Genomic DNA, 25,401 nt, shown 5'->3' on the forward strand with positions numbered 1-25,401 from the left:
TGACCTGGGGGAATGGACCATTTCTTGAAAAACCACTGGAGGGACTCTCCAAGCTCCCAGGCCTTTCTCAGTCCTTTGATATTCAAATCAGCGCTTTTGATGCACCTATCTGAGCATCTTCCTTCTCTGAGATTTGCAATTTCCCTTTGCATCAGATTTGCATTGTATTTGTGTTGCTTTGTCTCCCGCTGAGGGCTGCCGATTGACAGGCACAGACTGACCCTGCTTGATGGGGAGGGTCCTTTGAGTGTGTGGATGGCTTACTGATAAAGATTTTCTTATTACTGTGATTTTTATTTCCTGCACAACCTCACAGCTGGAGAATGTTGAGAGGCCCCTGTAATTGCAATCTGCTGTGAGGGGCTCTCAGGAAGGCCAGAGGAAGGGCCCACAGTGAGGACAGTGCAGCAGGAGTTGGGAGGGTGGACAGAGACCTGCTGTGCGAGGCAGAATTGGGGCTGGTGTGGCTGGGAGCGGCTGGCAGGTTTAGAGGAGAATCACAGATTGACCTGGAAGGAGTCTTGGATCAAGAGTGGAGGCACACACGAGGTACGGTGACACTTTCAACCTTACGCAGCTCAGCGTATGTTTTGAGTGTAGAATATGTGTCAGGACTCTGCTGTGACCTCACAGCCGAGGAGATATGGGAGGTCAGTTCAGTACATTAAGAGGACTGCATCAAATTGGAGGGAGCAGAGGGCACAGAAAAGGGGTCAAAGATGGCCTCCTGGGTGTGGCAGGTGACAGTGGCCACGCTTTGGCCATGGGCAGGGCTTGCCATGGGCAGAGGTCAAACCAACCTGGTCTTACCAGAGACCAGAGCCGACCGTGGCTGCAGGACCCAGGCTGGCTACCTTTTGCCTTACCACCTCACCAGAGATAGTCACATTAGAATTGGAACCAAGAATACGGTGTCCAAGGAGTTCCCAGAGAGGAGGACCTCAACTCAGGACCATGGGGTTCTTGTTCTCCACAGAAGTGGCAGAATTGAACTTGAGGACACGTTAGTTAGAGACAGATTTATTTAGGAAAGCTGAGACACATTCGAGGATTTGCTGGCCATCTCCAGAGGGACAAGCCGCAACCTCTTTCTCTGGGCTGTGAATATCTGTAGAGGGACAGAAGCCAGGGGCTGAACTAGAGAGAGAGAGAGCGTCGGGTCGGAGTGACACAACTTCACGCCAGTTTTCTCTGCCCTTGTGCCTTGCCCACCTTGTGTCCCTTTTGTGGGCAAGGATGAGGGCCAAGGCCTTGGGCTGGGTGCTTGCTAGTTGCTTGCTGTGCACTCCAGTGGCTTATGGGTGTTTCCTGCATTCCAACTGTTTATGGGTACTTTTCTTTTGAGACTCAGTATATCTTTCTTTTTCTGTATCTCCAAACTCCTATCTCAGTGTGACCATCTGCCCTTCTCAGAAGTAGCTCTGACCTAAGAGACTTCTAGAATGATGTGTGCCCACCCTCAAAGATCCGGGACCACGGGGAGGAACTGGGCAGCGCTTGGAGGGCACCATCATGGAGCTCTGGGGAAGGCTGCCCCTGGGGGATGCAGGCAGGGTTTGCTGCACGCATGCTCACAGCTGTTCTAACCCTGCTTCTTCCGGCTTCAGTTCCAGGAGAGCCTCCAGGGTCTGTCTCAGCAACCCCACACACCACCTCCTCGGTCCTGATCCAGTGGCAGGTAAGAGCCGAGAGACCTCAGTGTTATGAAAGTCTCTTGTTCCCTGGCTCAGCCAGAGGCTGGACACAGATGAAAGCGGAGCCCTTGCCAAGTGTTTGAGTAGGACAAGGGACACGGTCTGGTCAGGCTGGCAAACTGGAAGGGAAAATGGTGTGGAAGTGTAGCTTCCAAAGTGCTAGAAACAGGACTGTGATATGCATACGGAGTGAACGGGGCAGGGCCTCTGGGGCCTCCAAGGCTGCTCAGAGCATCAGAGCTGCTGTCCAGGAGCCGGTCACAGAGGGCACTGGACTTGGGCTTCCTCCTCAAGAACAAAACCAATGTCCCACAGGGCAGTAAACTCCAGTCCACGGTTGTCTTTTCTAGAAAAATCAATGACAACAGATAAAATATCTACAGGCTTACATGTACAAAGTCTGGGTTTTCACTCTCCAATGAACACTGAGCCAGACCCAAGCACCTTCTCCTGCATAATCACACCACTCTGGTGGCCTTTTTCACGGTGCTCACATTAGCAAGGACGCGCCAGCCTCTCTGCCTAATTTCCAATTTGATAACCATGAAGTACATTGAGGACACAAGGGACAAAGGGGCAGAAGTGCCAGAGAAGGCCACAGAGCTCCCTGGGAAAGCCCAGCTAGGGGATAATGGTGGGAATCTGCAGGAGAGGGCTCAGCTCAGGGTCCTGGGAGCCCTGCTGAGTTCCCCAGGGTTGCAGCTTGCCTGGGAAGGTGCAGTGGGCCAACAGGCTGGTGGACAGGGTGAGGACAGTAATGAGGACCCAGGTGGTGCATTTGGCTAACTGGAACGTTCCTGAAGCCAGAATGGGGGTGTCATGCTAGAGAATGGGGACAGGTACAAGCAAGAGCTGTGGTCTGTATTCAGAGCCACAACAAGGCTGGTGGGCCTATAAGTGACCCTGTGACCTGGGGGGATCAGGAGGGTGGCCTGCATGGGCATGAGAGTGTTCCTTGAGGTTGACAACATTGTCAAGGAGGATGGCAGGTGCCAGCTCAAGTTCAGCAGGAAGTGAGTGGCAGGAGAACATTCAAGAGGTCAGGAAACAAAGCCACCTCAGTGATGCTGATAATCTCAAAGGACCAGAGGTCTGCACATGGCCTTGGAGAGCTGAGAGGGCCGTATCTTGACCACACACTGTGTTGGCCTAGTGGAAGCTGGAAGGGTGTCCACTGGAAAGAGGGTGACCTGCAGGGGAGCAGTAGGGTAAGGGACAGGAGTGCTAGGCCCTTGGGGAGCTCATCCTAAGGAGAGCACTTCCCCAGTCCCTGGAGAAGGGCACTCGGGTGGCAGCACTTAACTCGGCAGGCCTGGAGGACAGGGCCAGGGCAGCCACCAGGTCTTCAAGCCTGGGCACTGCAGCTGAGGGAACAGAGTGAGTCAGGAGACCAGGGCAGCTGGTAGACCCCATGAGAGCAAAAGTGTGCCTGACTCGGCCAGCTGGTGATTGCTGACTCCTAAGGGTGCTGCTCCTCCAGCGATGTTGTAACTTGGGGTGTCATGGAGTATCAGGTTGAATCCTGTGAAACACCGTCACGTTTGAAGTACAAACATGGCGATTTCATGGGGTTCCGCCTCATGAAATGCGACACTGCCACTTGCAAGAGTGGCAGGACCACTTCTAACAGGTGGGTTTCTGCCAAGTGTGCATCACCTCCTTCAAGTATTGACAGGGTTCCAGGGCCACTTCTGTACCTTCTGTCTGTGGCCAGGAACCTTCCAAGGTGACCAGTCATTTCCTAGTGTATTCTAGGTTGGCCAGAATGAAGGAGAGTGGACCAGGAACAGGAAGCCTCCACTCCAGGCTCTGACCTGCCCCAATTTGTCTGGTCGAAGTGAAACAGGACCTAACCCCTAACTCTCCTGTGATGCTCTGGCTCCAGGATTCTCTCTAGAAGCAAAGTTCTCAAAGGTGCAAGGTCCCTGGTGTTCCAGGTCCTCCACAGTTCCTGCGTGAGCCTTGACTTCCACTAGGGCTGTGCTGGAACGTGGAAACATTCAAAATGGAAATTCAAGGTCCCCAACATAATCAGCTGAAAGGAGATTGGTCCTTTGTACTATGCTAAACTCTGCCAGAAAATCAGCATTTTCTTTGTGAACGTGCTCAGTGCCAATAACTAGGTAAACTCCTTTTCCATAAAGGCATCTGGCACTCAGGCTGGGACACTCACCCCACCCCCGCAGACAAGGGGCCCTATTCGCCCGTGTCCTGCCTCCCCACAGCACGACTCCAGGCCCCTCCGCTGCTGCTGGACAGCTCTGAAGCGCAGGGCCACTCGGAGGGAACTTGGCATATGTGTCCATCAGCTGTCCTCTCCCAAGCCCAGCAGAACAAACTAATTGCATGAAGCCCAGAGCAGGAGGCGGTCAATACACTGCATTGTAGAAATAAATGCCTGTCAACTGCCAGGCAATTGAAGTACAATTAAAATTATGAGTAATTTACTAAATCAGAGCGAGTAGAACAAAGAAAAAGAAACTAGGTTTAAATATAGATTTGCATTCCAAATGAAATGTTTCACCTGTAAACCTTTATTTTTTTAGTAATTTGTTTAAAAATGCAAACACCGGCCATAATTTCAAGGGAGCAGACCCACTCAGATGCCTCCCCCAGCACTTTGTCAGGTTTCATTCTTCTTAGTGGGATAATCAATCTCGCCTTTCATGGGTGCACTTCTGTTTGAAATCTTCGGATCTGAACGCACATCCTGTACCGTGTGGCACGGTATTCCCGCTGAGCACTGCTCATAACAGGCGGTAAGGTTCGTAAATTGACCACAACACTAGAGTTTGCTCTTCCAGACCTTCCCAAGGACCACGCAGCCTGCCGCACACATGGCCCTGCACCCCTCAGATTCCTCTAGATTTGGAGGCAGTTTCTAGCAAAGAGAAAGTCCTAAGCATAGATGGCCTCATACTTGAAGCTGTCAGCCAAGGATGAACAAATGTTGTCACAGCACCTTCCTTAGGGGAGAGGACAGATGCTGGGCATTGAGGGAGAGGGGCTGCAGGCTTCTTCAGAACAAATCTCAGGGATGTCCTGCACCACCTGGGCAGAGGGCTGCAGATGACTGCAGACCCAAGATCTGTCAGTCTGTCATGCAGCAACAATGAGGGGGCCACTGACTGGCCAGAGGGACAGCTGCACACACGTCACAGCACAGACAGGTCTTCCAGGTACAAGGCAGGGCAAAGGCACAGCCAAAGCACAGGTGGTGCTGTGTTTGATGCTCTGTTTCACGGGAAGTCACCTTGGGCCTCTGTGTTCCTCCAAACTATTGGGATTTAATCCCAGAGGGAATCCCTGTTCCACTCTCCAGGAAGCAGAAGTCATGGGAATATAAACAGACCGCAGGGGGCATGGCACTCCCATCAGATTTGGACCTGAGTCCCAGCCCTGCCTCCTGTTCCCCAGGAGACCTCCAGCGTGGGTTTAGCAGGTTCCCACCTTTGAAGTGGGGAAAGCTAGGCTCTGCCCCACCTTCCTCCCAACCTAAGCAGAAAGGAAGCAGGCAAGTGACCCAGCCTGTCTTCCTGACCCAAACCCTTCCCTCCTCTCAGCCCTGCTGTCCCGTGGCACCCTGTGGTCCAGATCTTTCCCAGTGTACCATCCTCTGCCCTCTTCCTGCTGCACGGGGCCATGACACCCAGGTGCACTCTGCTAGGTCACCTGCCTTTTAATAGGGGGCTTTGGAACAGTGAAAACCCTTGCAGGACTCCCAGAGTCTGCTGGCGGACTCTGCTGGTGGCAGGCACAGGGAAGCAGTTTTCAGAGGGATTCCCAGTTCCCTTTCAGCATCTGCCCGTACACATGGCCAATCCAGGATGAAATTAAGCCTAGACAGGGTCATCTGGACTACAGCAAGTCCAACTCAATTCCACAAGCATTGATTGAGCACCTGCCACGTCCAAGGCCCATCCAAGGCCCATCCCAGGCAGTGTGGGGAGTGAGCAAGAGGCTGCCAGAGCCTTTCATTCTTGGGCAGTGCCAAGGCAGAAACCAGGAGGAGGGATGGGAGAGCCAGCAAAGCCATCTTTATTTTCCCAACCTTCCAACTTGCGACGTATTTGATATTTTTGGTGAACTGAATCTGGTCCTCCCCACCCGCCCAGAGCCTCCCTCCTCCCCACAGGAAGTCACTTCTCACTGTAATCACGACTCTGCCCGTGTGGCTGCAGAGTTGGCCTCGGCCTTCACAATCTTCCTGCTGAGGCCCGAGTGCCTGAGCTGCCGCGGGTATAATCCGGGACTGTGAGGGAGGCTTTGAAGGTGACCCGCCGGGTGAGATTTGCTGGACCGGTGCTTAAAGAGACCCAGCTGCAAGCTTTTGATCTGCCCACTCACTGCTCCCTTCTTGCTGATTCCAGTCAGCCCAGCTCCCAGAAACCAAGTGCCAGCATCTCATCTTCCCTGCCAGACCCCTGCTATTCCCGCCTCCTGCCAGCATGTGAGAAGACAGTGCCCAGAGACTCTCAGCAGGATGGCCTGGTGTCATCTGAGCAGACCAGGAGCCTCGAGGACCAAGATCAGGCTTCCTGGCACTCAGCTGTGTTGAGCAGGGGTGCGTCTCTCTGCCTGGTTGTCAGGGACCCAGAAGAGGAAGGCCAAAACCCCCAAGGTCTTGGAGGCCTCTCTCTCTTCTCTCTCTCATTTGGCAAAGGGCTCCTCATTCCTGCATTGCCACAAGACAGGGGTAGCAGGGGCCCAGGACACCAGCTGGGCCCACACAGGTGGGTCTTTGGTGAACCTGGAGGAAGCTCCATTCCGGCCAGTCTCCTGAGTTCAGCTGCAGATCATTCTGGGAGTCTACTTTGTGGGGGACAACATAGGACCTGGACCATTCCTGGTGTAGGCCCCAGGGACTGTTCTCCTTAGCCCAGCTGCTCTTCCTGACCTGCCCCAGCACCTGAGCCCCCTCCCTGCCTCACATCCTGCAGTCCTGACCGTGGATCTGTACCAGGCATGCCACCTACTTCCTGGAAGACCACCCCCTCCTCCCCTCATCAAAAGACCTCTCATCAAGGGCAGCCCAAAGTCATCCCTCTATAAATACTCTGGTCCTGCCATGAGCAGTAAGCAGTCCCCTTTGTTATCCCCACAGTCCTTGCTTATCTACTTCCATGAGTGGTGTCACAACCCGAGAAATCCATAGACCCACGGATGACCAGGCTCCTGCTGACTCCCCCAGTGTGCAGAGCTCAGCAATCTCAGGACTCTGCTCTGCGCCCATCCACGGTGCACAGTGAGCAGAGGGGACAGCTCTGTAACAAACATGCACTCAGGCCTCCCCATCGCCCCAGCCCTCAGCCCTGACCTGTCTCACTGTAGGAGGGGCCCAGCAGGCCCAGAGTCATCCTCCCTCCCTCAGGGGGCCACATCTGTGCACTGACCTGCAGTCCCCAGGGAAGAGGCATGGAATCTTTGGGGCTGCCTTAATTGGCGAAATAGCCGAGGACAGCATTTCCCTGTGGCCTTCATGCACAGGGTGGCTCCTTCCACCGTTTCTGTAATATTAGTGTGTGACAAATGCCTCTTTATTCTTATCACCATTCTCCAACTTTTAAATTCATTGCACCTCTCTTAAGAAGAAGGGGTTAGTACTGTGTGGTACTACTGGGTTTGCAGGAGGATGTGCCACAGAATGAAAATCTCAATTTAAGGCTCAACTGTACCCCAGAAGAAAACCAGGACTAGAGTGGAAAGCGTGGATTGCCAGCAACCCCTGTCCCTAGACAAGTGGGCACGTGCCAGTGTCATGGGCTGCACAGTTTCCATCTCTGATCCTGCCCTGTGGCGATGTGCTGTGAGCAACGTGTCTAGGTGCCGTCAGATGCAGTACTGGATGACATCCGGAATTGTCACGAGGAATCTATCTATCAGGAGTGAAGGAAACAGACCTAAAATAACTGCTCTCGAAACAGTTCCATAGACTCTCCAGGGAGGAGCACCTGAAAATGAGCCCTGTGGCACCCCAGGAAAAAGTCTGAAATGCTCAGTCCTCAGAGAGGAGTTCAGATCGAGACAGGGGGATCCAGGACAGGTGGACAGCAGGAGAAGTTAACGAACAACCCAGGACTCCAGTGATTTACCATTGCTGGGTGCACACGACGTCCCAAACAGTAAGATTTGATAACAAAATCGGTGGGAAGAAAAAGGACAAAATTTAACAAAATTAAAACCGCCACAAAATGCACAGCCTTCCCTCCCTGCTCCCTGCAGACGCCTGGGGGTTGCTCGCTACCCTCGCCCCCACTTCTCTGCCAGGGATCCACATCCATCCAGCACTTCTGGAGCCCTGCTACTGGTTGCTTTGGGCTTTGTTCTGCTTTTCCAATGAGTGACCTGTCCTGGGAACATACTTGGTGCGCAGGCCCAGAACTCTTCACTGGAGAAAGTGGTCGTGGTCACAGCAGGAACCCTGCTGTGCTCTGCTGGTGTCAGTCCCCACACTGGCAGACCCCATCCAGCGGAGACCCTGGTCTGTGCTGGTTGGCTTTTGATTAGTTTCAACAGCTCAGTTATTGTGAGGTGACTTGTGAAGCCTTCCCCCTGTGGCTGTCCCAAGGAAGGATGGCAGGTTGGGAAGGGGAAGGAGCGGAGACACCAGAGCACACACATGGGATTGCACAGCCGCAATCTCAGGTTCAGGCATAGTGGGGTGTCCCATATTTTTGTTTCTAAATGTGGCAAATATAACAGGAAAAAGAAAAGCGCAAAAGAAGCTCACCTGACATCAGGTCCTTGACTCTGACTTGGCAGTTCTGACCTGTGAGCACCAGGGTGCCCAGGGGTGTCCCCTCCCCAGGGCACCCAGCAAAGACAGGCACAGAACCAGCCCTGAGGTCCCCCTGCTGCTGGGAAAGTGAGGAGAGGAAAGGAAAAGCTGTTCTCGAAGCAGTCTCCAGCCCCCAGAGACACAGTTTCCCTCCGTCACCAGAGAATTGGAGGCCATAGTCTCCAGAAGCCTGGCAGCGCCATTTCCCTTGTGGCCCAAGTGGGCAGCAGGAGTCCTTGGAGCTGAGGCTGCAGCCTATATAGTGGTGGCCCTGGAGACTTTGGCAAAGTTGAAGAGGACTCGGGGGTGGACACGCTCCCCAGGGTGCTGCCTGGGGGCGTGAGCCCTCTGCCCTGGACCTGCACACCAGGCTCTGACACGCGGCCAGGAGGGCAGAGCTCGTCTAGGTGCAAGTGCAGGCTGCTCTTGTGCACCTGCAGGCCCCTCTGAAGAGAGCCAGGGAGACCTGGCAGGACTGCCCAGTGTCTAGTTACACTTTTATGTGCTGCGGCGCTGTTCCTGGATGGGGTCCCCAGAGCAGGTCAGGGAGCTGCCGGTAGCTCTGCATCACAGGCCTGGGGACTGCTGAATCAGTGTGTCAGCAACTCTCATTTCTGAAACATCCTGTGTGTCATGTGCATACCATGCTCCACTGGCGGGTGTGTGTGTGTGTGTGTGTGTGTGTGTGTGTGTGTGTGTGTGTGTGTTTGTGGTTACTATGTCAATATGCACACCCCTGATTATTCAGTTGGCAGGTTTGGAGAGCAAAGGATATCACATGTTCCAAATCTGGGTTGGGGATTATGAGTAGCAAGAGTCCAAAGAGGAAGGGATGTGGGAACACGTAAGCCACAGACAGTGAAATGTATTCTCTCACAGTTCTGGAGGCCAGAAGTCTGAAGTCGCGGTGTTGGCGGAGCCATGCTCACAGAAGCTGTGGCAGATGACACCCCACAGTGCCCCTTGGCTTGTCAACACATCCCTCTAACGTCTGTCTCCATTTTCACATGACATCCTCTCCATGTGTCCACGTCCAAACCTCCTTCCTCTTATAAGGAGAACAGTCACTGGGTTAGTGTCCTAACCCACCCAAATCCAGTGTGACCTCATCCTACTGATTCCAATGCAAAAAAAAACCACCTTATTCACAAATAAGGTCACTTTCCCGGGTATGCGGTTAGAATTCAATGCAGCTTTTGGGGAGATACAGTTTAACTCACAACGGCAGGTGTCTGGCAGCAAAGCTGTGGGCTCTCCTCAGGGAACAGGACCATGTACCAAGGGGCTGGTGGCCTCACGTAATTAGCTGCTTTGCAGGAGACCCAGGGTGTTTGGTTCACATCCTGTCCGGGGACAAGGCTTCATGACCTTGTCTCCATCCACCTCCTGGTGTAGCCAAGAAGGTTTTTACTCCACATCCCTCATCTGACCAACCCGGGAGGAGCCCCAACAGCCAGATGGGAACTATGACCCCTGAGGCTTTATGAGGAGCCCTTGTGAAACAGGGGACTTTTCTCATAGTGATAGATCTGTCAAATAAGTGAAACATCCTCCCAAACTCACTTATTAACAGAAACAGACTGGGGGGATGATGACCTTGGACTGGGTCTTGAGTGGTGAAGTGACATCCTAATGTGACTTCATTCAGGTCTTGGGGTCTAACAGACTTGGGTTTAAGTGCTGGCCTGGTCTCCACCTGTCTCTTCCTAGTGCATGGGCATGAGTACCTGACCTGTCTTAGGCCATCTTGTGCCCGTTGGCTTGGGAGGAGCCCTGAGGATTCAGCCATAGGTCTGAGGGGGTGGGGTGGGAGTGACATGGCATGTGGAGGGGTCAATGAGGAACCTGGTAAGACTGCCACAAGCCTGGGTGGCCAGGGAGTGGGCAGGCCAGGGAGGGCCAGCCAGTGAATGTGGACGATCCCCAGCCAGGACACATCGCGGGACCCTTACTCTTCTCTGCTTATCCCACAAGGGGCAGTTCCTCACCCCTCTGTGCCTGGGCCATGCTCTCCTGCCCAGTCTTGGGGCTCTCGAGGACTCCGGCTGCACATGGAACGGGACCTTGTGTCCCCACACACGCGAAGCAGAACAGCTCTGTGCAGGGCTCTTCCTCCTCTCTGCTTCTGGGAGGTCCCTGCATTTCTCTCTTCAATTTCACACCTTCCTTCGTTGTTTTAGCAATTAAGAGCCACGAACTGGAACTAGCGGCCTCCCTTGCACAATTGGCTGGTTGAACTGGGCAGATGCCACCATGCCCCTGATGCGGGCTGACCCAGTGATGCGCTGGCATGACCGAGTTGTGTGGTGTCTCCACAGCCTCCCCGGGTCGAGAGCCTGAATGGCCTCCTCCAGGGTTACAGGATCTACTACCGGGAGCTGGAGGCCGAGGTGGGCTCAAGCCCCGAGACCAAGACGCTCAAAAGCCCCTCCGCCTTGCGCGCAGAGCTCGCAGGTGAGCAGCTCCCTGGGCAGCGAGGCTCCCAGGTGACTCTGAATATCCGTCTGCTCCACGTGAAGCATGGCGGGAAACAGGCATGCTGTGGAGGAACTCGGGTGAGGGTGACCCTTTGCTGGGCTTGGGGAGCAGGTGGAGTGTGGGTGTGACAAGGGCGGACAGAGCTGGGAGGCGGGAGAGCCTTAAGTGCCACGGGCAGAGGGAGGAGAACCAGGCTCCAGGCGAGACTTGCTGTGACCACCTGGGCAGAGGCCTGGGGCCTGTGATGGAGGGGGGACCAGTCCTGTTGCCACAGCCAAGTCCACGGTCAGACCACCTGTCCTCACAACATGCAGCTTCAACACAAAGCTGGTGGCCCTCTCGTTCCTGGGCCGCTCTGTGCCAGGCCTACACCTTGCCACAAGCTGGCATGGCTCTCGGTAGTCCAGCTGCCACCAAGGCATCACAGAAAGTACTCCTTGCCCTTGACACCCTGGTACTGGGAACAGGGCGGGAGAGCAGGTCCCCACCACCTCCTGCAGGCACCTTCCTTCTTCCTCCACTCAGGGGCATCAGAGGGCTCTCTGAGTGTGCCTACTCAGCAGGCAGACGGGGGCTGTCCCTGTGCCCTGTCCCTCCAGGGCTGGTCAGTGGTGTACATGCACTGGGCCCTGCCAACCCCAGGGGTGGTGCTGAGGGGTGTTATAGAGGAGATGGCTCAGTTGTCCTCCACGCCCTTGCTCACCCCAGTGGTGTCCCTCGCTGATGACCAGACAACAGTGAGCTTCATTGGTCCTTGTCGTTCTTTGGGCTTTGTAGTGCCCACATAATAGAAGGACCCTGAGATGAGGCTGGATGCGTACACCTGGCCCCAGGGGTTCCTGGTTTACCCATCCCCTTCAGACCAGGGCTCCACAGGAGGAGCCTCAGTCAGCGGACAGCCCTACCTTCCAGAGTGCCTGGGAGAAACCCACATCCACATCCCCCTGGTGCCGTCTGGCACGATGGGTTCCCAAACACTGTTCTGTTCTGTTGGAAGGTGAGCCCACCCCACCCTGAGGTGGCTTGCTGTTTTAGAAAGCAGTACAGTAAGCCCCCAGGAACTGATGGGAGGTGCGGGTGGCACAGGGTCTTTTTTGCCCCTGGAATGGCATCTGAGCAGGGTCGCTCCACACCCGCATTTCTGCTGTGTGTCCTTTGCAGTGACTGTGTCCCTGCGTGCTAACTGCCTTTCTGCTTTGCTTACCCCTAATAGCCCAAAGCAGCTTCAAGACCGTGAACAGCAGCTCCACGTTAACAACGTATGAATTAAGACGTAAGTCCACACCGCCTCCCGCGGGGGGCTGCTGTGACCAGGCGGCACATCATGGTGTGCCAGTTGGCTTCTCAGTGGACCAAGTGAAACCAGTTTGGATTAATGGCTCTAATTTCTGGAGTTCTGCCTCTCAAATGCTGCTTTTCAACATGCCAAAACCATCAGGAGACAGGAAAGGAAACTTCTAGAAACAGAGGCTGGAGGGGTTTGCAGATCTTGCATTGGATCTCCCTGTCTGGGAGAAAAAGGAAAGTCAGATCCAGCAGAGTCTCCTCTCTGACTCCCTCACCCTTTCTTTTTACTCTTTTTAAATTGTAGCAAAATATACATAACAAAGTTTGCCACCGTAACCATTTTGAGATGGTGGTCCACTTACCACCATCCATGTCCAGATGGTTTCCATCTTCCCCAGAACTGAAACTCTGCACCCATTAAACACTAACACCCCACTCCCTCCCCAGCCCTAGAGTCCACCATGCTGCTTTCCGTCTCCATGAGATTGAAGACTCCAGGAACTTAACAAAAACAGTCTCATATAGTGTGTGTCCTTTTGTGACTGGTGTGCATGAGGCCTTCAAGGTTCACACGTTGCAGCAGGGATCAGAATGCCCTTCTTTTTGTAACTGAATAACCTTCCATTGGAAGTAAAGCCCACATTTTGGTTGTCTCCTTTGACTTAAACCAAACCATCTTGCTTCCCCTTTGATTCCAGCTCAGGATGGGTTTCAGGATCCAAGTGCTAGGTTAATGGGACATCCCATAATGTGATTTTCTTTGATGCAGAGTCTGGACAGATTGAAAGTGGGTGGGGGAAGAGGAGGGGTGGGGCTAGACCTTTCTGAGCCCCTCCCCAAGGCGGGATTGTTCAAAGTCAACACCCTCCCGCCCCACCCCAGCATGGCTGTGGAGCAGAATTCACCCACACAAGCTCCCCCAAACCCACCACCCGGCATCAGGCTGTCCCCCAAAGTGTCACTTTATCCAGTGAGTCCTTTGTGCCCCCTTCCATCCTCCACTCACCCCCGTGTTCATCACTCCCAAATACAAGTTGCTGTGTGCCCACTAGGGCCTGGCACTATCCCAAACGTGTCGTCAGCTGGGACACTGACCAGGTTCTGGTCAGGAGGGTCCCAAGCAGGATGTTGCCGCAGGTCTTAGTGGACTCTTCAGCCACATGGGTCCCAGGCTGGGACTAGCAAGCCAGGCTGCTGGGGGCAGGCAACCTTCCTCAGGGCTGTTCCTGAGGCAGCAGAGCCCAGTGGACTGAGATGGAGAGGTTGGGTTCTTTCTTGGCCATCAGGGCAGACCACACACATGTTCCCCAGAGCCAATGGCAGAAGGGCCATGGTGGTCTCATTCACCAGGGAGGGCACCACCCGAAGCATCACTGTTCACTCAGACACCGCACTCAGGGCCTCAGCACAGCTGAGTATTGCCAGTGGGAGAATCTTCTAGAATGTTTTGGTTCCAAGGTCAGTTACTCTCACTGCCAGTGTGGAGTCTGTGCTTAGCTGCCTGCCTGTGTTTCTGCATGCATAGTTCCACCAGCGTGGACAGCTGAGGTGCCTCACCACAGGCTCCCCATCCTCCCCCAGGCTCCTCAGATATCCAGCCCTGATGGCGTCTTTAACAACCCAAGGGCTCTTGTCTTTTTAATGTTTTCTTTTAAATGCTGACATCTCCCTCCACCTCTTGGTACTTTTCAGGAGAGATGCTGGTTGCAAAGGCAGTTCAGGGCCTGGTTGACCTCTAACCCTTTCACTGTGGAAGGGCACCTCGTGCGGCCTTTCACCTGAGCACAGGGCTGGAGGCATGTCACAGACTTCTCCTGCCTCTCCCTGGGGTTCTGTTCTTTAGTGTGGTCCACACAGGGAACCTTCTAAGAATGGAAGCTCATGCTGCCACAGACTGACCCCGTCTCCTCTCACCTCGTAGACTTGAAGAAGTACAGGCGCTATGAAGTTATCATGACCGCCTACAACATCATTGGTGAGAGCCCTGCTAGCACACCTGTGGAAGTCTTCGTTGGGGAGGCCGGTAAGGTTTCTCTAGTATCACCCACCCTGCAGCCAGCTGGGGACACTGTGAGGGATGGGAAGGCCAAAAGCTGTGTGGCCAGGCACATCAGCTCTCCAGCCCTGGTCAGGGGAAGTTTCCATGGTGCCCCTGGAGAAACCTTGCTCAGGAGAGTGCTGGGATTTCCCAACAGCTCAAGTGAGTCGCAGGGCTAACTTGAAGTGAGAATAGGTCGTGTTTTTAGATCCACTTGAACTCCCCCCTCCTCCTGGCCGGGTGCTCATGCCCTCCCTGCTGGCTGAGGAGTCCTGTCCATAGGCAGGCTCCCTGGGCTGATGGTTTTCAGGAGTTCCCTTGGCATGCACCTGGTGCTCCTGCTGCATCGCCTGGTGTGGATTCAGAAGGGTGATGCTTCAGGCCCAGGACAATGAGAATTTCCTGAGGATGGAGCCCCAGCCTTGGGGAGATGCTGGGCCAGAGAATAGAAATGCACCAGGTGTCCTTTGGCAATTTGGAGAGGTCAGTCAGTGGCACGGAGGGTCTAGCCTTTTTCAGGAATGGTCAAACCATAATTGCATACAAATGAGATTGCAGAAATGGAACATCTGGAGCATCCATCATTTCTGCCTCTCTCCTCAAAGTCTGTCTGAGTTAGTCAGAGCCACTGAGGGGCCTGGGTGTTCCAGTTGGCATCCACCTAGCTACAGATCTCCTATGGCAGAAGAGGGACATGCAAGTGTGTCATCAGAGGGTGATTGTGGCAGATGCATGCCCACTGGGGTGCTCAGGCAGTGGATCCTGTTAGTCACCAAGGTGTGGGTGGAGGGTGGGGACTGATATGACTGGCCATTTGGGATCCATGTAACCCAAACAGTGGCAGCAGGCAATGGCATGTGGGAACTCTGCCCACTGTCAGCCTGTACCCCTCAGTGGCAGCTGAGTGCCAGGGGCTTGGGGCTTCTAGGCAGGTCCTCTGTCTCAGGGACCAAGGCAGAAGTCCAGAGACAGGAGCTGCAGCAGAGGAGGAGAGATTGCGGGCCTGGCGGCAGCACAGGAGAACAAGACTTGCTGCGCTCCCAGCCTGGTCCTAGGGTGTGTTCGCTTGTTGCTGTTGTGGGAAGATAGGTGTAAGGTGAAATCTGCCTCTTCACCTTGTCGATGCGCAGTTCCTCACCATTAAGCACGCACAGTGTTTTGCAGCCATCACCACCTTCTACCTCCAGAACTTTCTCATTTTCCCAAACAGAAATCCCAGGCCAATTAAGCACCCCTCCCCTTCTCTCTTCCCAGCACCTGGCATCCTCTGTCTTTCAAATCTCCTGTCCTCAGATCTCGCCTAAGCAGAAGGTGCTATTTGTCCTTTGTGTCAGGCTCCTTGCACTTAGCATGATGTTTCTGAGGGTCACCATTTTGATAGTACCTGTCAGAACTCTGTTCCCTTTCAAGCCTGGTGACGTTCTGTGGCATGGATCTATCCCATGCTTGCACTGAGGGACACTTGGCTTGTTTCTCCTTTTTGGATTTGTGAGTAGAGCTGAAGTTGACATGTGAGTCCTAGGTGTTTTTCACAGTGCAGAGCTGAGGCAGAGCCAGGCGGGAGGAGCCACAGCCAGGTAGACCTGGCTACTGATAACACCTGGTGCCAGCTTCTCCCTGCTCCCGGGGCCTTGTCTCTGTCCCTTCTCCACATGGAGGACCCTGCTGTACAGTCCCTGTTCCTTCCTGCCAGAGGCCTGTCCTCCACCCAGCTCCTCCCCAGCACACCATGCTCCCCTGTGGTGACTGACTGGTGCAGTCTCCTGGGCTCTGCCACCTGAATCTTTATGTCTCACAGAAGAAAGGGAGACCCTATCCATCCTGCCCTGGCCACGCAGCCCTGTGTGGCCCGTACATACCAGCTCCAGAGGCCAAGCCAGGTTGCAAGAGAGCTCGAAGGAGTACGCTAAGATCAGAGCAGAGCAGGACATCCAGGAGGAGTTCCACGAAGCTCCTCACGGAATTACCTGGTGTGAGAAGCATGAAGTGCCTCTTGCTCTTAATCCCAAATAGCTGCTGCCCATGCTCAGGGACTGAGCTCCAGGGCTCCCCCTAGGCACTCTGACCCTCCCTCCAGGCAGGGCTTGAGATCTCTTCCTGGGTACTGGGCTCTGTGGACATTTCATGAATGCCTCCACATGTCACTTATCAGGGGACTGTCCTCTCTCGATGTCTGTGTTCCTCCCTAGGCCAGGGCTGCTTCATTATGAAAGTCTCCTTGCCCAGCATTAGTACCAAAGGGACACCAAATACATTTGTCATGTCTGCAAATTTGAGGTACCATACCTTTGATATCAGGACAGATGGTTAGGAGGGCAACCTTGGAAATACATGGACATGGGGCCACCTAGACATGCCAAGATGCACGCAAGTGGCTTCACATCTCATAGCAGGTCATGAGGTGGGATAAGGCCAGGCAGAAGCTCCTCACACTGAGGAAGAGGAAGGAAAAGGGATGAGCTGCATGTGTCCCCATGATAGCAGATGACTCTGTCACCTTCTGCCACAGACAAACCCCTGTTCTGGGCTGGTTTTGTCATTTGGTTTCCCCAGTGCTCCTGGCGGCAGGGAAAGGGCCAGGCAGAGCTGGCAAGGGTGTGGGGAGCAGGCGGAACCCGCACAGCCCCTGCATGTCCCTGGGGCAGGAGGCAGTGGGGCAGCCATAACCAGTCTGTTCTGTGCTCAGAGTCCTTCCTTCCCAGGAGGGCCAACCCCACACATGTGGTGTCACTTCTGTACCCAGCACAGTGCCGACAGGGCGGGTGGAGGCAGGAAGAGAGGAGTAGAAGGAAGCTGTGTTCTCTCCTGCCATGAAGTGGGTCATGGCATCCAGAGGAGACCCCAGGCAGGACCGCAGGCAGAGGGGAGAAAGCGAGGCTGGGCAGCCTGGAAGAGGCAGTAAGGTTGTGGGAAGGGCCACCGGGGCCTGCGCCCTGCCTGCGCCATCCACAGGAGCAGGGCCACTAGTCTGGGCTCAGGGCCTTGGTGTGTGGGACCCAGGAGGGATCATGGGCCAGAAGCCTGCCTGAAAAAGTCAGGGAGACTCGGAATATTTGGGAGGAAAGGAAAAGGGAAAATCATGGTCTTCAGTGTGCATGTGACTGCATGGAGATGCCAAGGAGGAGACGAAGGTTTGTAGCAAGCAGCTGGGAACTGTGGTGCTGTGTCCACCCAAACCATTGTCTTTTCCCGGGCACGTGGCTGGAATGCATTTCCCAGACTCCACTGCAACAACATGCAGACCTGTGACCGAGCATGGCCAATGGAACATGAGCAAAACTAACAGGTGCCACCTCCTGCAGAAGAGGAGCAGGAGGGACCAGCCTTCCCTGTGGCTTTCCCACAGACAGGTTTAGTTGTGAGGGCGCTGAGTCCCAAGGGAGGGCAGAGCGGCAGAGAGAGGAGCCTGGATCACATGACCGAGGGAAGGTCATGTGCGACCAGGATGAAGCTTCCTTTGTGCTTGAGTAGCACGCTCTCACTGACGCAGCCAGGAGAGCAGGAGACAGGCGGCGGAACCAGAGCTTCCTCCCTGACCAGGAGTGCTGTGCTTGCTGTGTCTGGAGACGACGTGTCGCACACAGGCCTCCCCTGGGTCCTCTCTTGCTCTCAGCATCTGCCTCCCATTCCTGCTGTCTCCTTGCCCCGCACAAGTCCTCAGCCTGTGAGGTTCACAGTGGACCCTGTGGCTCTCAGGAAATGTCACTGGAGAGAAATGGAGACTCAGAGTGGACACAGGACTCACCCAAGTTCACAGGGGGCAGGTTCATTGCCCGGGGCCTGGCATCCTGTCCTCACAATGAGGACAGGCAGCCCTTGGGTGTTCGTCAGGAGGCCTTCCCGAGGGCTCCTGTGCTGGTCCCTCCTCCTCCCTCTGGAGTCGTCCCCCTCCATTTCTCCACATGACTCTCCGGGCACCATCTCACTAGAGCGAATCTCTGCCCCTTGTGCCATCTGCTCCCCTATGGAGTGGCTCGGCTCCTTCATGCCTAATGCAATACACACCATTCAGACCTGACCCTGGCCGGGCCCAGTCCTGCAAATGGGCCCAGCACACTTCTGTCCTCCATGTTCACACTGGAGGAAATTTTCTGGAAAGAGGAGGCCAGTCAGTCATTACCGTTGCAACCTGAGTACCCGATGGTGAGAGGTACCACTGACATGTTGGTGCACATTAGGGGAGACTTCAGACACAAACTCGCCTTGGCCAGTTTCGGTTTATTTTCTGGATGCTTCTGAGCATCATAAGCCGAGGGCCCGAAGTGCTCGGAGGCTTCTGTGGCCTCCTGATTGAGTGCTGGCCCCTTCCACAGCTGCATAAGCTCCAGTCTAGAGGCTCATGGCATAGCAGGGGGATCTGTGTGCCGGGGCAGGAAACTCAGGGTCTCACCCAGCTGTGCCACTGACTTGCTGTGCTACCCGCGAGGTGCATGTCCAGAATGTGCCTGGCCAGTGGGGGCACCAGTCAGCACCTAGGAATGAGGAGCAGGTGCCCGCACGTCACTTAACCTGTCGCGTCTAGAAAATGAAGAAATGTGTAGAGTGATGAAATTTGGGTCCTGGAGCCCAAGGATGTAATATTTAAATCTTTTTAAGTTCAGAGAAAGGTAGTGTTAGGAGATTTCTCATTGAGATCAAGATTGGTTTCCATGTACAGGTGTCTCAAGTTGGTAAAAATAACATATAGATCATGACCCCAATTGGAAGGGGTGGACCCCTTCTAGGAAGGACCCCAGCCTGTCGGGGTGGACCTATTCCAGACAAGGACCTCAGGAGGCCAGGGAGGGCCCAGTTCACTCTTTGGAACAAGCCTTCCTTGAGAACTAACAGGGTCCCACAAGAACCACTTCATCCTTTCCAAGGACATGCCACCCGTGACCTACCTTAGGCTCCTCCTCTTTAAGGCCAACCCCTTTCACACTGTCACACTGGGGACCAAGTTTCCAACACATGAACCTTTGTGGAGACACACTTAAGCCATATCCAAACCTAAGCACTCCTGTAGCAGAAAAGTTGAAGTGCTAGGTACACCTTCAGGCACTGCTGGATCCAGTGCCCTAACGAGCTGCTCCTGAGCTGCCTCCTGGTTCCACTTTCCTCTCAGTTGGCCCCTTTCTCTTCTTCAAGGTGGCCCTCAGCCCCAGCCCCAGAGAGCTGCCCTCTTTTACCTTGTCTGCTGTGGAAATCCACTGGCTCTCTTCAGCCTGCCTTTAATTGCATGCCTATCCCCAGACCAGTTGCTATGGCCTGTGGCCGGAGGTACCAAAGCCAGGGAGCAATGTCACCTCTACCTGGACCAAACAGACCAAAGCAACACAAGGAAAATGCTGGTTGGTTACCTCTAGTCTGTGCCATGGGAAGTCCCCAGTTGGATACTCCTAGCTGGTTGGAAGCTTCTGATTGATTGAGTGTAAGTTTCATTTTTCTGTAACACAGACTTACAGGAAATAGTCGAAGTTTTGCAGGAAGTCTAGAGCCTGGGTTCTCACCATTGCAGTTGAAAAGTCCAGTGTTATGATTTGACTGAAGGGCTTCTTATGTGTTGGGGATGCCATGTTTGGGGCAAAGTTTTCCCTTCCTGTCACTTCTGTTTAATTCTGTGACTCTACCACTTTGCACTCAGAAACCTGGCAAGCGCCAGATTTTCTTCTGAATCTTTATGGTTTAATCTTTGCCATTAGAATCTTTAATCTGGCTGTAACTGTATAAAGTGAGCTTCCACACAGATTGTTTCCGAGACATGCTGTCCATTGACTGACTCTGCGATGTATCTTAGCTGTGTTTTAATTCCTACTTGTGGTCCAGGCTCTCTGAGGCAGGCCGTTCCTTAGTTCTGTAGATGGCTTCACCACGGCTCTGGTGCCACTGGGCCTTGCATTTATATCACATTATTATGCATGGCTCATGTCCAGTACAGCTTGTCTTATTCTTTCTTCATTTTCCAGAATTTCTCAGCCATCCCATAAACTTTATGATCATTTTGGCAAGTGCTCAAAAAAGCAAATTCTACTGGGATTTTGATGGCAACCATATTAAATTACAAAAGGACTTCAGAATTCCTGATGTCTTCATCCAGTTCCTGCTTCCTCTCCAGGAACTGACCTGTCCTCCTTCCCCATCCCATAGTGGGTTCAGTGGTGTTCGTGGGAGAGTCCACTCCTGCTTAGTGATCACGGCTGGCAGTTTTATTGTGGTTCTTGCTGTGAGCCCAGGTGCTGTGATGGTTTGTCCCTGCTGTGCCCATACATGGTCCCATGAGAACCACCTAGCCCCTTGGAAGGCCCAGCAGAGCCTTGTTGGCGCTGGGTGTGGCTTGGCTGCATGCAGAAGACCCCATCTCATGCCCAGCACTAAAATACAAATAAATAAAAGGCCACTTACTGATTCTCTGAAAAGGGAGCCAGGACTTGCCTCATTTCTGCATCCAGTGGGAACTGGCTGCCAAGAGCAGACCACAACTGACTATCCAGAGCTTTGGTCTTATGCGCTACAACTTTTCCCCCAAAGAGAAAAAAGACAGCTTCTTAAATTCAGTGTTTCTAATCACTCAATTGCCTGAGGCAGTATTTGGGTTGCTTTTGGTGTGGGTGTTGCTTTGGGAGACAGAAAATATCCTGACACTATGGGTTCGCTGTTATTTTAAAAGAATGAGAAACTTAACAGTAGTGTGGGTTTTACCTTTCCTAAAATACTACCAGCTTTTAATTACCGTTGGTTGGAACGAGAGCAAAATAACAAAGCTTCTAGCTGTTTTAGCTCCCCCTAGTGACAAATAAAGCCGGTCCTAGAGACCATTAAGTGAGATTAAAAGGATTCAGAGCTGTGCGAGTTTGAAAATGTGTTTCTAATGAAGAGAGAATGGCAGTTGCTTACAGAGCAATTAATGTAGTCGCCCCACACTTCACAGGGCTGTGCGTCTCATCACGGCCGTTCGGTGGGATGCCGGGTGGCCGTTAGCGGAACGCTCGTAGTGACCGTGTGTAGACCGCGGGCAGTCTGCTGTTTCAGTGGTCAGGCTCTGGCCACGCCGAAGGCAGTGCTGAGTGGAAGTCGGACCTGGCCTTCCACTGGGCAGGGTGGAGTGAACATCTAGCAAGCGCCCACACTGGCACAGTCACCTGGGGGAAATGCCACCTCCAGCTCACAGATGAGGCTGACCTCAGAGCGGGTGGAGGAGTGCTTCATCGGCAGCCGAGGGCCGTGGGGCTCCAGCATCTGCTTCCTTGAGGCACAGACACATCTGGGAGGCCAGCCCCAGCCCCAGCCTCAGACTGGTCCCTGCACACAGCGGGGCCAAGCCCCCACCTCATTGCACTGGTGGGTTTCAAGATGTCTTGTGAGCTCTCCTCCCGGCTCCCGCTGGCACAAGTGACCCCAGGGCATCTCTTGAGAGCCCACGGGTGCCAGACAGCCCTTTGGGTGGGGTGCTGTAGGCACAGTGAGTGAGGGAAACCGAGTGGGGTGGGAAGAGCAGGGCTGTGCAGGACGGGGTTATGGGAACAGCTACTCCCAGGACTAACCCCGTGCAGAGAGGCAGACAGCCCCTGGGAGAGAGGAAAGGGAAAGGGGACACCGACACAGCCTCAGGTGCGGGTGGGTAACCATGAGCACAGGCCTGAGCTCCGTCCCCGAGACCTCTAGTGGGGGCCCATTGGGAGACCTCTGGGCTGCTGTCCTCACCCCACCCACCCTCTGCGCTCAGGCCATACTGGTCCTTGTTGAAAGCAGGTTTCATCCTCTCACTTTGTTTCCGCCCTGGTGGGTCCCTGTGGTCTATAGGGGACAGCAAATCTGCTCCTGGGACTGGCCCGCGGACCCCTTGGATCCCACTCAGGCCATCCTCCATCCACACATCCTAAGTGTCACACTGGTCCCCCGAAATAGATGTCCCTCTCATACTGCATGCGTCACATGCTGCCCCTGCAGCCTGGTCACTACCTCTCCTGGCAGACACAGTGCCCAGGAGATGTGGATGGATAAGGGACATTATTGCTAACCTTATTTCCATAAACGTAGAAAGGTTATGGAGAATATTATAATAACTAATGCTTTATCTGGAAAGGATCCTAAACATCACACAATCCTGAGTTCAAGTGTGTTGCCAGAGTCTCTGGAAGATCCTTTAGTTTGCTGTATTATCCACTGGGATGGCTTTGCTGAGGCCCGGAATTTGCCACTGAAGGAGGGAGGCTCCTGAGGTGCAGGCCTGCCTGGACAGCTCCCCCTCTGGGTGGAGGGGACTGCCTGGCCTGGGGCCTTCTGGGGGCTGCAAGGCTCTCAAGGGTCCAGCCTTAAAGTGATGGGCCTCTGTGTGTCTCAGTGTGGCAGGATGGGAGCGGCAGCCGAGGCGGTTCTGGGCAAGATGAGCAGACTGTCCATCACCACGTGACGAGGCACCCCTTCCAGTCTGGGTGTGTGGCGATAGGTTCCTGCTCAGCCCTCTGGGTCACTGGGACCAGCAGAGGCAGCAGCAGACTTGAGAGTGCTGCGGTCACTGAGTCCCGTCAAGCCCAGGCCTCCCCAAACACTGGCCTCACTCTCTGCTCCCCATCCCTGCCGAGCCCTGGAAGGAAGGCTGCTTGTGTTTGTTTCTCTTGGCGTAGCTGTAGATCCCGGCCAGCCTAACCTCCCATCTCATTTTATTCGCCTTTCCCCTCCTCCCATGTGAGTCTCAGACATCTTACCCTTTTATAAAGACATCGTATTTTATCCAAAAATACTTTCAGTATATATCCCTACAAGAACTCTTTAAAATTCAATCCATAACACAAAGTCATTATCGCACCTGGAAAAAGTAATCATAATTCCTTAATATAATCAACTATTCTGTCAGCATTTCAAATTCCCATGGAAGCATCTAGTCTTCAGTCTTCAGGGTTTCCCTCCTTTTCTACCTGAGCTGACAAAGCTGCACCACGGGCGATTCTCAGCCCCTGAGCACTCAACCCTCAGGCATCGTCCCCACCGCGCCCCTACTTCCTCCTGTTGCCTTCCAGCAGGATCTGCAAACTTGGCCTAGGTGCTGAGGCCAGCTCATCACCTGTTTTTGATAATAAATTTTTATTGAGACACAGCCACACGTTTTTCTGTAAAGGCCTAAATAGTAAATATTTGAGCTACTTTTGCACAGAAAGGTGGAGAGCTGAGTAGTTCCAACAGAGCCTTATGTGCCTCAAAAATAGTACCTGGGTCTTTACACAAAGTTTGCACCCCAGCTCTAGAGAAGCAGCTTGGACCTTAAAGTCAGATCTAAGTTTCATTCTAGCTCCTTCTGGGGCAAGAGGCCTAACCCACCCGAGCCTCAATTTTCCAGGTTGTAAAATGAGATGAACTATTTCTCCGATGGCATGAGTTTTGCAAACCCGAGCAGTGCAGGATGCCTTGGGCCCGCAGGGACTGAGGAGCATGTGGAATGCCCGGGGTGCCCTGCGAGCGGGAGGGGTCAGGCCCTGGATCTTGCTGTGTCGGGAGGCTCACTCTCCAAGGCAAGGAAAAAACAAACAGAAACATGCAGGCCTCGCAGCTGGCTGGTTCGAGTGGCTTTTAACTTTGCTTATCTAACAGTGGGTGATAACGGTGATGAACCGATAAGAACGTGTAAGCACCGAGAGCCATGATGGGAAAACAGAGATCATTACCAGGTGGAATCAGGGCTGGATGTTCAGCAGTGCAGAGGGTTCAGAGCAAACCCACAAGTTCAAATGCCTGTAAGAAAAACACATCTGTTGTTATGGGTCTGAAATTCTCTGGCCTCAAGCTCCTTTTTCTATTGAAACAACCATTTTCAAAACCATGTTAAAACCACTTAATTGCTTAGGATGGCAGCTGCTCTACCTTAGATCACCTCGTTCTTACCTCCAAACTGTGGAAGGGAGAGTGCCCACCTTGACTGCCGTGACTTGGCTGTGGTGTGTCCCCCAGGAGTGCATGGAGTGCGAGCTTGGTCCTCCTTGTGGCGGTGTTAGGAGATGGGACCTTTAAGAGGCGGGGCTAAGAGTGGTCTTTAGGTCATTTAGAGGCATGCCCTTCAAGGGGACTGTGGAACCCCAGTCTCTTCTGCTTCCTGCCTCACCATGTGATCTCTTGCTCCTGCATGTGCTACCACCATTGCTGGTGACTCAGCTGAGGGGGAGACCCTGAGCCATGCCTCTGGACTTTCAGCACCTGAAACTGAACTGAGTAAACCTCTCGTCTTTATAGTTAGGCTGCCTCAGGTGTTTTGTGGTAGCAGCGTAAAATGAACAGATGCACCACGCCCCTGCTACTCCTAGATCCTCCATCTGGAGGGTCTGGCCTTCCCACACCTGTCCATGTGCCTGGTCAGAACCTCGAGCTTCGGTTAGCTCTTCCCTGTCTGTGCCCTGGAGGCTCCTGTGATCGGAGCCACTTGATGAACCCTGTACTGTTCCAGCACTGTTCTTTTCATGTGCAAATAAAAAGGCCAGGAGCCGGTCCTGATTCCCTCTGCATACCCACAGTGCCACAGACAGAGTCACATTGACCCTGAGTGGGTTGTCTCTGGAACATCCTCACCATGTCAACCAGGGTCTATGACTGACCTGCACCAAACCTCATCTGATCTCTAAGCACACAGACTGTGTGGAGGCTGGGCTCAGGTCAGGCTCAGCCAGGATATTAGGCAGCTATTGCTATGTAACAAGTTCCTCCATTTGTGTACTGGAAACAACAAACGTTTGCTTCCTCAGTTTCTGTGTGTACAGCATAGCTGTGTCCTGACAAGGGTCTCTAACAGGGTATCAGCCTGGCGGAGTCTTTGAAGGAAAGGACCAGCGAACAAGCTCGCTCGTGTCGTCCTTGGCAGGATTCCTTTCCCCCAGGGCTGTTGGACTAAGGCTCAGTTTCCAGAAGTTCTTGGCCAGAGGCCTTCCCAAGCACCTTGCCAGGAAGGGTCGCCCCATGGGGCATCTCACAGCACAGCAAGTGGCTCCCCCCACAGGAAGGAGCGAGCGGGGCCCAGGTTCCCATGACTGAATCCCAGCAGTGCCAGGTTCTACTTCTTAGAAGCAGGTCACGGTTAAACCCATGTCTCAGAACCAAGACGTAAGGTCAGCAAGCCATGCTGGAAGTTGCCTACAAGGGGACACACGTTTCAACCTGTTCACACA

At 53.8% G+C, this 25,401-nt stretch overlaps 1 protein-coding gene across 1 annotated transcript in view; it reads left to right on the forward strand.

Moving 5' to 3' along the window:
- Positions 1 to 25,401, forward strand: part of Sdk1 (sidekick cell adhesion molecule 1) — an 881,670-nt gene that overhangs the window by 804,306 nt on the left and 51,963 nt on the right. The window contains exons 32-35 of the mRNA XM_047533731.1: positions 1,608 to 1,678; positions 10,791 to 10,926; positions 12,164 to 12,223; positions 14,159 to 14,260. Of these exons, the coding sequence (XP_047389687.1) occupies positions 1,608 to 1,678; positions 10,791 to 10,926; positions 12,164 to 12,223; positions 14,159 to 14,260 (369 nt within the window). The remainder of the gene's footprint in view (positions 1 to 1,607; positions 1,679 to 10,790; positions 10,927 to 12,163; positions 12,224 to 14,158; positions 14,261 to 25,401) is intronic.

This window comes from Sciurus carolinensis, chromosome 18 (assembly GCF_902686445.1).
Source record: "Sciurus carolinensis chromosome 18, mSciCar1.2, whole genome shotgun sequence".
NCBI lineage: Eukaryota > Metazoa > Chordata > Mammalia > Rodentia > Sciuridae > Sciurus > Sciurus carolinensis.